The sequence below is a fragment of the Acomys russatus genome, chromosome 7 (genome assembly GCF_903995435.1).
Source record: "Acomys russatus chromosome 7, mAcoRus1.1, whole genome shotgun sequence".
Classification (NCBI taxonomy): Eukaryota; Metazoa; Chordata; class Mammalia; order Rodentia; family Muridae; genus Acomys; species Acomys russatus.
The window spans coordinates 34591963-34605665 of NC_067143.1; the positions used below are offsets into that span (position 1 = coordinate 34591963).

The following is a 13703-nucleotide window of genomic DNA, read 5'->3' on the forward strand; positions in this document are numbered from 1 at the left end:
AGGAGTCCATTTAATCAGCTATGAGATGGTCAGAAACTCATTTATAAGCTAGGCATGGTGGCGCACGCCTTTAGTCCCAGCATTTGGGAGGCAGAGGTAGGTGGATCTCTGTGAGTTGGAGGCCAGCCTGGTCTACAGAGAGCGTTCCGGGACAGCCAGGTCTATTACATAGAGAAATCCTGACTCGAGAAACATACATACAAACAAACAAACAACAAAAAAGAAAAGAAACTCATTTAACCTTCTGAGCCATAAAATGGGGAATTAATAAAAAATTACTCTGAAGGTTTTTTGGAGAATTGTATATGAATGTTCTTATCCTTCATGCCCTGCATTCAAGAAAGTGCTCATTAAATGCAGTTTCTCAGCTGGGCAGTGGTGGCACACACTTTTGATCCCAGCACCAGGGAGGCAGAGGCAGGTGGATGCCTGTGAGCTAGAGTCCAGCCTGGTCTACATAACAAGCTCCAGGATAGTCAGGGCTACATACTAGAGAAACCCTCTCTCAAAACAAACTAAAACAACAACAAACAAGCAACTCCCCCAAACCAAATCAAAATGCGGTTTCTCTTCGCTTTCTTCTTATGTTAGAAGTACAGAGTTATCAAAAAATGCACACATATCATTTGGCACCTCCAGCCCCTTCAGCTTTCTGTGCCTGGTCTGTTTTGGCGTCACCATTTTCCTTAGGATTAATCGCGTCCTTACCCCTCTTCCCCTTGGGTACCTACTCTCCCGTCTTTGTTGGAGCCGTTTTAGGCTTGGGCTCTGGCTCTGGAGGCACAGGTTTAACAGACAGTCTTGCAGATCTGTGGCTCGTCCCTCAGCTTAGCTTTGTTTCCGTTAGCATCCCCTTCTGACTTTCTTTGGGCACTGTAGCGGTGGGGGACTTAAGCGCTGAATGGCGCTGCACGGGTTTGGTCTGTCCCAGGGCCGCTCTTGCTCCTTCGCACTGCTCCGCAGATGAAATTCTTAATTAAAAAAAAAAAAACTTAGACTCATTTTATTTTTATGTGCATAGATATTTTGCCTCCAAGTGTGTATGAGTCCGTGGAGATTGGAAAAAGGCATCGGGTCTCTTGGGACCAGAGTTACAAATGATTTGAGCCACTAGGTGGGTGTGCTGGGAACCACATCTGGGTCCTCTACAAGAGCAAAAAGTACTCTCAACTGCTGAGTCATCTTTTTCACCCAGTTCCAATAAAATATTTATTCTTATGTGTGCGGGTGTTTTGCCTGCATGTAACTTTGTACAACCCACCACGTGTGTGCCTGGTACATGAAGAGACCTGAAGAGAGTGTCAGGTACCCCGGGACTGGGTTCCAGACAGTTGTGAGCTAAGAAGGTGTTGGGATTCGAACCTGGGTCCTCTGAAAGACCAGCAAGCAGTCTTAAATGCTGAGCTATCTCTTCCCACGCCCCTCCTCCCCCATTTTCTTGAAGGGGCTTGGTGCTTTAATTTTGTCCAGATGCCTGCAAGTTGCACAGCTAGTCGTGGCTCCTGATTATCCAGCTCTTAGAGTGGCAGAGTGAATAATGCTCCCGTTCAGAGAAGGTGGAGACGTACATACATCACTGGGTGTACAGTCAGGAGAGGTGAGGCACTATTTCCCTGGCTCGTGCCCACACCCAGCCCCTCCAAGCCTCCAGAACACTGAATGCCCACCCCGATGCTGGCTGGGTGGTGGTGGGTGGGAGGATAGGGAGTTGAAGGGGCACTGTGTGCATGTTTTGGGGGAAGCAGTGAGGACTTTGGCAGACTAGCCTCAGGCCTGGGTGTCTCTTGCTGCCTGTGAGGATTAAACTGAGCCTCAGATTCCTCCTTTGTAAAGGGAAGAACATAACACCTGCCTTGCAGACTCACCGTAAGGCGTGCCCAGCATCTTGACTGTCCCTCTCTGCACTAAAAACACTTGATTTCACTTCTGTTTATGGGTGAGACAAAGAAGCATCTTTCTCCAAAAGAAGGGGACTCACGTGCCCCAGGTGCACCAAAGGTCTTTGGGGAGGGGGGATGGCTCGGAGGTGGTTGGGTGGGTTGGAGGAGACTTCAATAACCCCCTGGTTTCTGCTTTTCAGAAACTAAGGACAAGCAATTCTGTGGAAAGCAGAAGTCAGAGCCCTTAGTGGAGGGCTGCCGCCACCCCCTGGTGGTACTTTATGGTATCAGCCCGTATTTCTAACCGGAGAAACACATTTCTTGGTAATATCTTAAGGAAATATACTGAATAGGCATTCTGCTAGGAACAAGGGATACAAAGAGAAAGACACTTCTTGTTATGGGTTGAAATGAAGTTTTCACCACGGGCTCACGTGTCTGAATACTCAGTCCCTCAGTCCCTAGTTCAGTGGTGGCTTTTCTTTCTTTCTTTTTTTCTTTCTTTCTTTTCTTCTTCTTTTTTTGATATTGTGCAACAAGGTAGGCCACTGGGGCCCATCTCAGCTTCCTCCCTAAGCACTCTGCTTTCCTGCTTCAGTGAGATTTAAGTTTCACCACAGCTCCTGCTGCCAGGCTTTGAGCTGCACAGCCTCAGGGTCCCCTCCACTATGACAGATGTGTGGGGGCAGGTGTATGGAGGTCAGAAAACAACTCTGGGGAGTTGACTCTCCTTCCACTGTGTTGAGGCAGGCTCTCTCTTGTGTCCACCAGGCCGTGTATTCCAAGCTAGCAGCACCCCAAACTTCCAGAGGATTCTCCTGTTTCCGCCTCCCATTTTGCTGTGGGAGCGCTGCCTGGGCATCCATCGCCGGTCCCCCGATTTCCATAATTGCTGGACATCTCACTGGACCAGAAAATGATTTTATTTATTATTTTTAGATTTTATTGTTCTTAATTTTATTCTGAAACTCAAACTCGCCCGAAACCATTGCTGCAATAGTAGCTTGTCATGAGCAGTTGTATGCAGGTCCTCAGAGCAGCGTTAGTAACCAGCAGGCCCTACTCACCCCAAAGCTCGAGAAAAACTCAACTGTACACATGCATTGCTGATGGGAAGTATCAGTCTAGCTGCTGACACTGAGACATGGATAGCTACATGTCTATGTACCTCATCGTGATGTGCTGAAGCTGCCCAAGGGAGCTCTTCATCGTAGGCCCGTGTGACCAGCGATTTTCTATACACCTTGATAGAAGACTGAGGATTCATTTTATTGCTCATCAAGAGTCAGCCATGGTGACTGTGCACTCTGCCACCTCCTCCTCCTCCTCCTCCTCCTCCTCCTCCTCCTCCTCCTTCTTCTTTTGTTTTGTTTTTTCGAGACAGGTTTCTCTGTATAATAGCCCTGGCTGTCCTGGACTCCCTTTGGAGACCAGGCTGGCCTCGAACTCACAGTGATCCACCTGCCTCTGCCTCCCAAGTGCTGGGATTAAAGGCCTGCGCCACCACGCCCAGCTGCACTCAGTCTTGTCATCTGCATTGGAAAACATGGATCGTTGCCTTTCTTCACATCCTCCACACCTCCTCCCCACAGCCCTGGTCACCCCCACCCCACAGCCCTGGTCAGGCTCACCCCACAGCCCTGGTCACCCCCACCCCACAGCCCTGGTCAGGCTCACCCCACAGCCCTGGTCACCCCCACCTCACAGCCCTGGTCACCTCCACCTCACAGCCCTGGTCAGGTCCACCCCACAGCCCTGGCCAGGCCCACCCCACAGCCCTGGTCAGGCCCACCCCACAGCCCTGGCCACCGCCACCCCCACAGCCCTGGCCAGGCCCATCCCACAGCCCTGGTCACCCCCACTCCACAGCCCTGGTCAGGCCCACCCCACAGCCCTGGTCACCGCCACCCCACAGCCCTGGCCAGGCCCACCCCACAGCCCTGGTCACCCCCACCTCACAGCCCTGGCCAGGCCCACCCCACAGCCCTGGTCACCGCCACACCACAGCCCTGGTCACCCCCACCCCACAGCCCTGGCTACCCCCACCTCATAGCCCTGGTCACACCCACTCCACAGCCCTGGTCACCCCCTACCCCATAGCCCTGGCTACCCCTACCCCACAGCCCTGGCCACCCCCCACCCCACAGCCCTGGCTACCCCCACCCCACAGCCCTGGTTACCCCCACCCCACAGCCCTGGCTACCCCTACCCCACAGCCCTGGTCACGCCCACCCCACAGCCCTGGCCACCCCCACCCCACAGCCCTGGTCATGCCCACCCCACAGCCCTGGTCACCCCCACCCCATAGCCCTGCCTACCCCCACCCCTCCCAGTTACTTCCACTCCTCACTCCTGGAGCCATCCTTCACCTCGAAGGCAAAAATACCACTGATTTTCTTCCCAACTTGTCCCCCTTCCTCTTCGAGCTTCTTGGTCTCTGTAAAGACAAGATTGGCCATGAGTCCATCACCTGCAGAGCTGCTGGGAGCAGCCTCAATCTGGTGAATTCTAAAGGAGTGGATTGTTTGCTTGTTTGTATGCAGGTCATACAAGGCCTTCCTTCCTTCCTCCTTCCTTCCTTCCTTCCTTCCTTCCTTCCTTTCTTTCTTCATAGGTTCTATTGAGTAGCCTTGCTGTCCTGGAACTTACTAATGTGGATCAAAACTCTGCCTCCCAAGTGCTTGAATTAAAGGCATACACTATCATACCCTGTTAGAAAAATGATTGTTTTGTTTTTTGAAACAGGGTTTCTCTGTGTAGCCTTGGTTGTCCTGGACTCCCTTTGTAGACCAGGCTGGCTCACAGCGATCCACCACCTGCCTCTGCCTCCCGAGTGCTGGGATTAAAGGGGTGTGCCACCATGTCCGGCCTAGAATCATGAATTTTTTTTTTTAAAGAAAAGAAAAGGAGCCAGGCATGGTGGCTGTAATGAGCATTTTTATGACGCCTTTTAGACGTGTAAAAATAGCTTAGTCAGGGTTCCACTACACCAAAGGCTGAACCTGGTAACCAGAATTCAGTGACATCATTCACTCAAGATAAACCAGACACAGTCCTAGAAACCCGTAAGCAGAGATTGAGAGTGATGCTCTGCTCTACACATCTGGAGAGATGCCACCGTGATCTGCCCCATGGCTGGAGAGTCTCCCTCAGGACCCTGACCCTCAAATTGGAGACTTCTGTTAGAGATTGGACTTGACTTTCAGCTAAGATATATAGCACAGGTCAGAAGCCTTGGGGAGACAGGCTTAGGACCTTAGTTAGGAATTTAGAGTGTGAATAGTATGTGATGATCCTCAGAATAATAAATATAACTTTGTTATACTAACTAGGTGTGTCTACCTTCTTGCTCAAGAAGGTGTCACTCACCTTTGATCCCAGCACTCAGGGGGGCAGAGACAAGTGAATCTACATGAATTCTAGCTCATCCCGGTCTACAAAGTGAGTTTCAGAACAACCAGGCCAGTGATACAGAGAAACTGTCTGGAAAACCACCAACAACAAAATTATAATGTTGTCCAATGTGGCTATCAATATTTACAAAGAAAATATTTAATATATTTATAATAAGCTTTCTATACTTCCTTACATTTTTATATGCATCGTTTACATGTATGTTCTGTGTGCGTGCTCACATGTATATGTGGTAAGTGTGCATGTGGAGACCATAATTCAACTTTGGATATCATTCCCCTGGATTCTTGTTTTTTGTTTTTGGGTTTTTTTGTTTGTTTGTTTTTTGTTTTGTTTTGTTTTGTTTTTTCAAGACAGTGTTTCTCTGTATAGCCTTGGCTCTCCTGGACTCACTTTGTAGACCAGGCTGGCCTCACACAGATCTGCCTGCCTCTGCCTCCTAAGTGCTGGGATTAAAGGCATGTGCCACCATTCCAGGCCAGGTTTCTTGTTTTCTTGAGACCAGGTCTCTCTCTTTTGCCTGGAACTGATGAATTTGGTTAGGCTGCCTGCCCACTAAATCCTAGGGACCAACTTGTTTTCTCCTTAGAGCTAGGATTATAACTGAATACCACTGCAACTAGCTTTTTATTTCTTAATGTGTATGGGTGTTCTGCCTGTCTGTATGTCTGTGTACTGTGTGGGCTCCTGGTGCCCTTGGAGGTCAGAACAGGCTGTCAGATCCCCTGGAACTGAGTTACAGACAGTTGTCAGCCACCACATGGATACTGGAAACTAAGTCCAGTTCCTCTGGAAGAGCATCCAGTGCCCTTAACCAATGAGCAGCTTGTCAGCCTCTGCTGCACCATTCCTGTCTGTCTGTTTGTTTTAAATGCCATCTGTGGAGATCAAACCCAAATCTTCCTGCTTGTGTGGCAAGCACTTTACTGACTAGGCATGTTCCTGTCCAGCTCTATGCTTTCCTACATTACACTTTACCAGTGGATTGTGAAATGCAATAGAGAAAATACTTAAAAAAAGAAAAAAGAAAAAAGAAAAGAAAAGAAAGAAAGAAAGAAAAAAGAAAAAAAGAAAGAAGAAACAATAAATTAAAAAACAAATTAAAGTCCATACAATGGTTCTGTCATTTATCATCTTTTAATTTTTTTCAATTGTATTTATTTATTCTGCGTGTGCATATACCATAGTGTACAGGTAGAGGTCTCTCCTTCTACTATGTGGGTCCTAGGAATTGAACTCAGGTCATCAGACTTCCTGGTGCGCTCCTTTACCTGCTGAGCCATCTCAAGCCTCACTATCTCTGTTTTTGTTTGTTTGTTTGGTTGGTTGGTTGGTTTTTTCGAGACAGGGTTTCTCTGTGTAGCCTTGGCTTTCCTAGACTTGCTTTTGTAGACTAGGCTGGCCTTGAACTCACAGGGATCTGCCTGCCTCTGCCTCCCGAGTGCTGGGATTAAAGGCGTGCTCCACCACGCCCAGCCTACCATCCCTTTTTCTAATTAGAGAATTTTAAAACATATGCAGAAGTAAGCACTGAACCTGCACACAGGCACACACCACCAGCCACCTGTGGTCAAGAATGTCCATGTGCCCCCAGCTCCCATATTTTGAGAAAAGAAAAATCAGATAATCCTTTTATCCTTGAAATTTGTTTTTCACTGATTTCTATTCATAACATTATCCTAATTTTCTTCTCGGTCCATCTGCACTGCTATAACAGAACACCACACGCTGGGTAGTTTTGTTTGCTTGTTTGTTTTGCCAGGTAAAATCCTGAAGGCACACAGAGAAACCCTGTCTCACAAAACCAATAAATAAATAAATAAATACATAAATAATAAAATAAAACCCTGGAGGCAGGAGGTCTAAGATCAAGCCTAAAGCCGACTTCAGGTCTGACGAGGAGCCACTTTCTGGCCACAGATGGCACCTTCAAGCTACCTAGAAATTAAGCTGGTAGATGAGCAAATGAGCCCCCTGAGCCCTATTTCATGGGGGCAGTAATCACATTCCTGAGTGATCCACCCTCACAGCCATGCAGTCACCGCCCCAGAGGCCCTGCCTCCTGATTTGATCACATTAGTGATTAAGTTTCGCTGTGCATTTGGGGAACAGGATTGCAACCTCCTCCAACAAGGCTACACAGAGAAACCCTGTCTTGAAAAACCAAAATAATAATAATAAAAACCAAAATAATAATAATAATATTATTATTATTTGCTGCACTTGCTGAAGATCTGGGTTCAATTCCCAGCACCCACATGGTGGCTCTCAGCCAGCTGTAACTCCAATTCCAGGGGAATCTAACACCCTATTCGGATCTCTGCACCTAGGCATGCATATATGGGCAAAACACTCATACACAGAAACGTTTAAAAATAAAATAAATGATATCCACTGGCCAGGGATGTGGCCAAGAAGAAATCTGCTTGACAAGAATGTGCCAGACCCCAAGTTTCATCCCTGCCCCCACATACAATAAATTAAAAATAAGGGGGGAGGAGAAACTCCACATTTAAGATATTGGTACAGCGCCTCATTGTCCAGCATGCCGGAAGCCCTTGGTGTGATTCCTGAAATCCTATAAACCAGGTTTAGTGGAGGCATGTCTATAAACCCAGCACTGGGGAGTTGAGGCCAATTTGGGATACAAGAGAAAGTCACAAAAACAAACAGAAGTAAAAAAACAAAAACAAACCCAATATGCCACAAAACACTAACATCTCCTGAATGGATGAACTGTAAGATATTTTTAAAGATGGGTGCTTGGGAATATAGGAACTCCAGTCCAGTTTTTCTGCACCCAGTTGAACTGGCTTGGGTACTCTCTGGTGTGTTCATTTCTTCGTTTGCAAACCAACCTCCCAGATGCTCTGCAGACTTCTGGTTTATCTCATTGCTTTCGTTTGCCTCCTTTAGGTATCTTTATATTAGATTTTTTCCTACCTAGGATCTATAGTGCTCTTTTTAAAACAAGAGTTCTGTCACTTCCCTTCCTTCTCTGAAACATTTCCTGTTCTTCCTGCTTTTTTGTTTTGCTTTGTTTCTCTGTGTAGCCTTGGCCATCCTAGATAGGCTTTATAGGCCAGGCTGGTCTCAAACTCAGAGATCTACTTTTTGCCTCTCAGAGCAAAGGTGTGTGCTGCCACGCCGCCATCGTGTTCTTCCTCAGTTTTCACCTGCTCCAGTGGCCGTGATAAGTAACTCGGGCTGGCCTGGTACCCGCGATCCTACTACCTCCGTCTCCTGAGTTTGGAGATTATGAAATGTTTCTCTCGTTTGCACAGGAAAAAAAAAAAAAATTAAAGCCTCTGTCATCAGATTGTTACCTTTAAAAGAGTAGTCTAAACTGGGCAGTGGTGGCGCACGCCTATAATCCCAGCACTCGGGAGGCAGAGGCAGGTGGATCGCTGTGAGTTCGAGGCAAGCCTGGTCTACAAAGCGAGTCCAGGACAGCCAAGGCCACACAGAGAAACCCTGTCTCGAAAAACAAACAAAACAAACCCCCAAAAACCAGTAGTCTAAAGCGAGTTTGACATCCTAAACCCCTTCTTGTGTACCTCCCAGGCTTCAGGGTCCTAGTAAATATGCCCGCCACACACAGAGACACAGACAGACAGACAGACAGACAGACAGACAGACAGACACACACACACACACACACACACACACACACACACACACACACACACACACACGGTCTTAGTAAACATGCCCCACCACACAGACACAGACAGACAGACACACACAGACGCACACAGACAGACACACACACACAGAAAAACAGACACACACATATATACACAGACAGACAGACAGACAGACAGACACACACACACACACACACACACACACACACACACACACACAAGCACGCTCGCACACGCCTGCGCACAGTGGTGCAAACTCCATCCTCCGCGCCCACCGCCGCGCCCACGAAGTACCGCCTCTTTAAATTTTAAAACGAAGGCTCAGGCCAATGAGAACTAAATTTCTCCTGGAACTCAGCGCCCCGCCCACCGCCACACCCTCCCCCAATCAAGCGGAGCCTTTTCCACACGCCTTCCAGTTAGGGTCAGAAACGGAAGTGCTCACGTAACTTACGTTCAGCCCGCAGCCAATAAGAGCCGAGCTTGGAAACCAGCTCCTCCAATAGCAGCAGCTGTCGGAGAGCGCGGGAGCTTTCGGAGCCGAGCCTCAGAGAAGCGGGCAATGGCGCTGGCTCGCTGAAGAGAGCTCCTCGCCTCGGGAAGAGCCGCACGCGTCCGGGCGGGGTCCCGTGGCAGCCGAGATGGCCTGCTGTCACAAAGTGGTGCTGCTGGTGGACACTGCGGCCGACGCCGCTCGCCACAGCCCGGCTCGGCGCGCCGCCCTGCGCCTCCTCACTTATCTGAGCTGCCGCTTCGGCCTCGCCAGGGTCCACTGGGCCTTCAAGTTCTTCGACTCTCAGGGAGCACGAAGCCGGCCCTCCCGCGTGTCTGACTTCCGCGAGCTGGGGAGCCGCTCCTGGGAGGACTTCGAGGGGGAGCTGGAGGCCAGGCTCGGGGATCGCGCTCCCGGTACCCACCTGCCCGGCCCGACGCCCAGGGCCACCTACACGCACGGGGCCCTGATGGAGACGCTGCTGGATTACCAGTGGGACCGGCCCGAGATCACGTCGCCCACTAAACCGATCCTACGGAGCAACGGGAGGAGGCTGCTGGACGCCGACAGCGAAGCCAAGGAGGCTCAGGCCGCGCTCGGGGGCTTTGGGAACGCCGTCTTCCTCCTGGCGCCCTGTCCTCACTCGCAGAGGGAGCTGCTGCAGTTCGTGTCGGGGTGCGAGGCTCAGGCTCAACGCGTGCCGCTCACCCCCAGGCAGGTGATGGAGAAGGTGTTGCCTAAGAGAGTCCAGGAGGTCATGATCCCCCGAAATATAACCCTGTATTGGGTGGACACCACGGAGCGCTCTAAGGTAAGATGAGGCCAGCCTCGGATCCAGTACGCGCGCTCCCCGCCACCTAAAACTTGTCAGGCTCGGTAAAGTGCCATTAGACCTAGAATGGCCCTTGTGTCCCTTTTGAAGGTAATCCCTGAGGGTCACCAAAAAGGATCAGTTTTCCCCGCAACAAAATGGGTAGATTCTGGGTCCCTACTAAATAGGAATGTGGCAGAGCCTCTGCACTTTGGTACCTGTGTGCTTCTGTGTGCTTAGTTTTCCAGCCCAGCACTTGTATTCCAGCATGTGGAAGCCTGGCTCAGCCAGGGCACAGGTCTTGACCACTTGTTTTGTCTTGTGCTGCTCTGCCTTGCAGGACCTCTAGTCCTCCCCCTGTAATAAGGTAGTAGAAACCTCTGTTAACCTTTGTTGTTGGCCCGGCATGATGGCCGCCCAGCGCACACCTTTCATCCCAGCATTTAGGAGGTTGAGAGAGGCTGGTGTATCTTTCTGAGTTCGAGACTCCAGGATAGCCTGGGCTATGTAGAGAGCCCATGTCTCCAAAACAGGAACAAAACCTCTTTGTTGTGGCATGCACCCTTTCTCTATTATGTTCTGGTTGGATGCACCTGTCATTTTCCATTTATTCTAAAAAATACCACCTCAATGATGATGGCCCACAGAAAGCTGAGACAGGAGGATTGTCACAGATCAAGACTAGTCAGGGCTACAAGATTTTATCTCAGAAAAGCAAACAGCAAAAATCTCAGAGGCGGGTACAAGGTCCTTAACACAGTTTTGTAGTCCCCCACAGTTGTGTATTGAACATTGTGAGTGTTAAGTAAATATTTTCTCATTAAACAAATCATCTTTTTATAAACTTGGTCTTAAATGGCTAATTTGGATTTTTATTTTTGAAGCAGTGCCACTTCTTGCCCCTGTAAGTGCTGTGAGGAATGTTTGGGTGTGCTTGTTAGCTTTGAAACAGACTATTGTGGTTCAGGTTGTATAGTCCAGGCTGGCCTGGAGCTCTGTGTAATGGGGGGATGACCTTAAAATCCTGTCTCCTGTTTTCATATATATATATATGAAATATACATGTGAATTCTAATATGAAAGTGTCAGCTGGGTGGTGGTGATGGTTTAATTACCTTTAATCCCAGGCAGAAGCAGGCGGATCTCAGAGTTCGAGGACAGGCTGGTTTATAGAGTGAGTTCCAGGACAGCCAGAGCTACAGAGAGACCCTGTATTGAAAAACCAAAAAGAAAGAAGAAAGGAAGCATATATAATATATAAAGTTTAATTTTTACTTATGCTAGACCATTTAGTAAAGATATATGCATTAATAAGCCATTGCATTGAGTACTGGCTGCTGGAGATAAAATGGCTAAAATAGAGTATATTTTCTAGTTTGGAACTATATCAGACAGATGGGCAGTAAGTGATGATTTCAAAGAAAAGAAAGGCTGGGTGAGGGGAGGCAGGCAGTTACTGTGTTAAGAGGTCCTTAGAGAAGAATGCCCTTCCTGGCAGATTTGAACAGCGAATAATGAAGAGTGTGAAGGCTGGGAAAGAATATTCCAGACTTAGAGAAAGCTGTGTGTAAAGGTATGAACTAGGAATGGAGTTTGTATTACAAATAGAAAGACCAGGAGTTCTGAACCCAGATTAGAAGGAAAGGAGAAGTGGCCAATCCACCAGGTCAGGCTTAAAACAATTATTTTGTTCTGCTCAATGAGAAGATTTAGAAAGTGGTTTAAACAGGTGAAGAGCTTCACTTAATTGAATTACGTAGCTCTAAACCAGGAGTTGGTTAAATAGCAAGGTAACAGAGCCAGGCGAGGTGGCACATGCCTTTAATCCCAGTACTTGGAAGGCAGAAGTAGGCGGGTTGCTGGGATTTTGAGGCCAGTCTGGTCTACAAAGTGAGTCTAGGACAGCCAAGGCTGTACAGGTCTATACAGAGAAACCCTGTCTTGGGGGGGGGGGGGAAAGCTGGTTGTATGGTCCACGTCTTTAATCCCAGTACTTGGGTAGAGGCCAGTGGATCTCTGGGTTCAAGGCCAGCCTGACCTACACAGTGAGTTCCAGGACAGTGAGAGCTACCTAGTGAGACCCTGACTTGAAAAAACAAAGAAAAATTATGTTAAATATTAGGGCTAGAGAGATGGATGGCTAAGGTTAGGAGCACTGATTGCTGTTCCAGAGGACAGGGATTAAATTCCCAGCACCAGCATGTCAGTTTACAGCTTTTTGTAACTCCCTTCCGGGGGGGAATCTGATACCCTCTTTTGGCCTCTGAGGACATCAGGTAAGCAAGTGGTGCTCAGACATACGTGCAGGAAAAACATCTATATACATAAAATAAATTTTATACACATATACACATAAAATAAAAGATTTCCAGTATAAATTGGATGTGGTGGGATGCTTGGGAGAATTGTGTACATGTAAGTAAAAAGTCAGCATCCTTTATTAAGCTTCGCTTTTCATCTGTAAATAGCCTCCACCACTCCCCCGCCACCTTCCAAGCTGGTCTTCTGGCTGAATCAATTTCAATAGATTTGTTTCTATCCTTTTGGCAGGAAAAAAAAAAATCAGAATCAGTGGCACGTGAACTAGTTTGCTATTCTTCCACATAGCAGCAAACTGCATGGATGATAACAGATTAATCGACTAATTAAATTGCTGTTTGCTGGTACACCACTTCCCAGATTTGGTGTGCATGACCAAAAGAAAACTTTGAGAATACATTCTGGTATTTTTATTTTGTTTTGTTTTTAATGACATGGCCTGTGGTATAGCTCAGGCTGCCCTGGAATTCGGTCCTACTGCCTTAGCCTCCCAAGTTCAGTGACATTTGATCCATCAAAGTCCATGAAAGTGTCATTTCTCAAAGCATCAAGATAGTTTTATTCTTGGACCGATTGGACTATCATTGTCTTCTCTTTGAATTAGAATATAATGGGTAGCTGGGGGCTGACCTAGATGACCTTGAAGACCCTTCAAGTTTTTATTTCTCATATTCATATAGCAATTACTAAAGTTATTAACTGTGGTATAGGGTAGTTGCTCTAATTTCATATTCCCATAGTATTATCATGTTACATATGAAGCTGTCAAATAGTTTATATTGTTATTTTATACCACTAGTGTTTTTTCCCCTGTCTATTTTATGTGTACGAGTATTCTGTCTGCATTTATGTCTGTGCATTACTTGTGTGTTTGGTGTTCTTGGAGGTCAGAAAAATGTGTCAGATCCCCTGGAACTGGAATTACACATAGCTGTAAGCTGCCATGTAGGAATTGAATCTGGGTCCTCTGGAAAAGCAACCAGTGCACTTAACTACTGAGCCAACACCCCAGATCCAAGTTCACCAGTCTTAAGGGTCCTAAAAGACACTGTCTCCACCATTCTTTGTCACACAGAGGTTGCACAATAAAAGTTTGTTGAAAAGTGCTGCTTAAATATCAGTATTCTATGAGTGAAGCA

The 13703-nt window shown here is 47.7% G+C and overlaps 1 protein-coding gene and 1 pseudogene across 1 annotated transcript in view; one reads left to right on the forward strand and one right to left on the reverse strand.

The window, feature by feature from the left end:
• Window positions 1–622: 622 nt before the first annotated feature.
• Window positions 623–4339, reverse strand: LOC127191935 (non-histone chromosomal protein HMG-17-like; annotated as a pseudogene).
• A 5243-nt stretch (window positions 4340–9582) lies between these two features.
• The window catches only part of Ticrr (TOPBP1 interacting checkpoint and replication regulator), a 42490-nt gene continuing 38369 nt past the window's right edge, over window positions 9583–13703 (forward strand). The window contains 1 exon segment of the mRNA XM_051148762.1: window positions 9583–10245. Within this exon segment, the coding sequence (XP_051004719.1) occupies window positions 9583–10245 (663 nt within the window).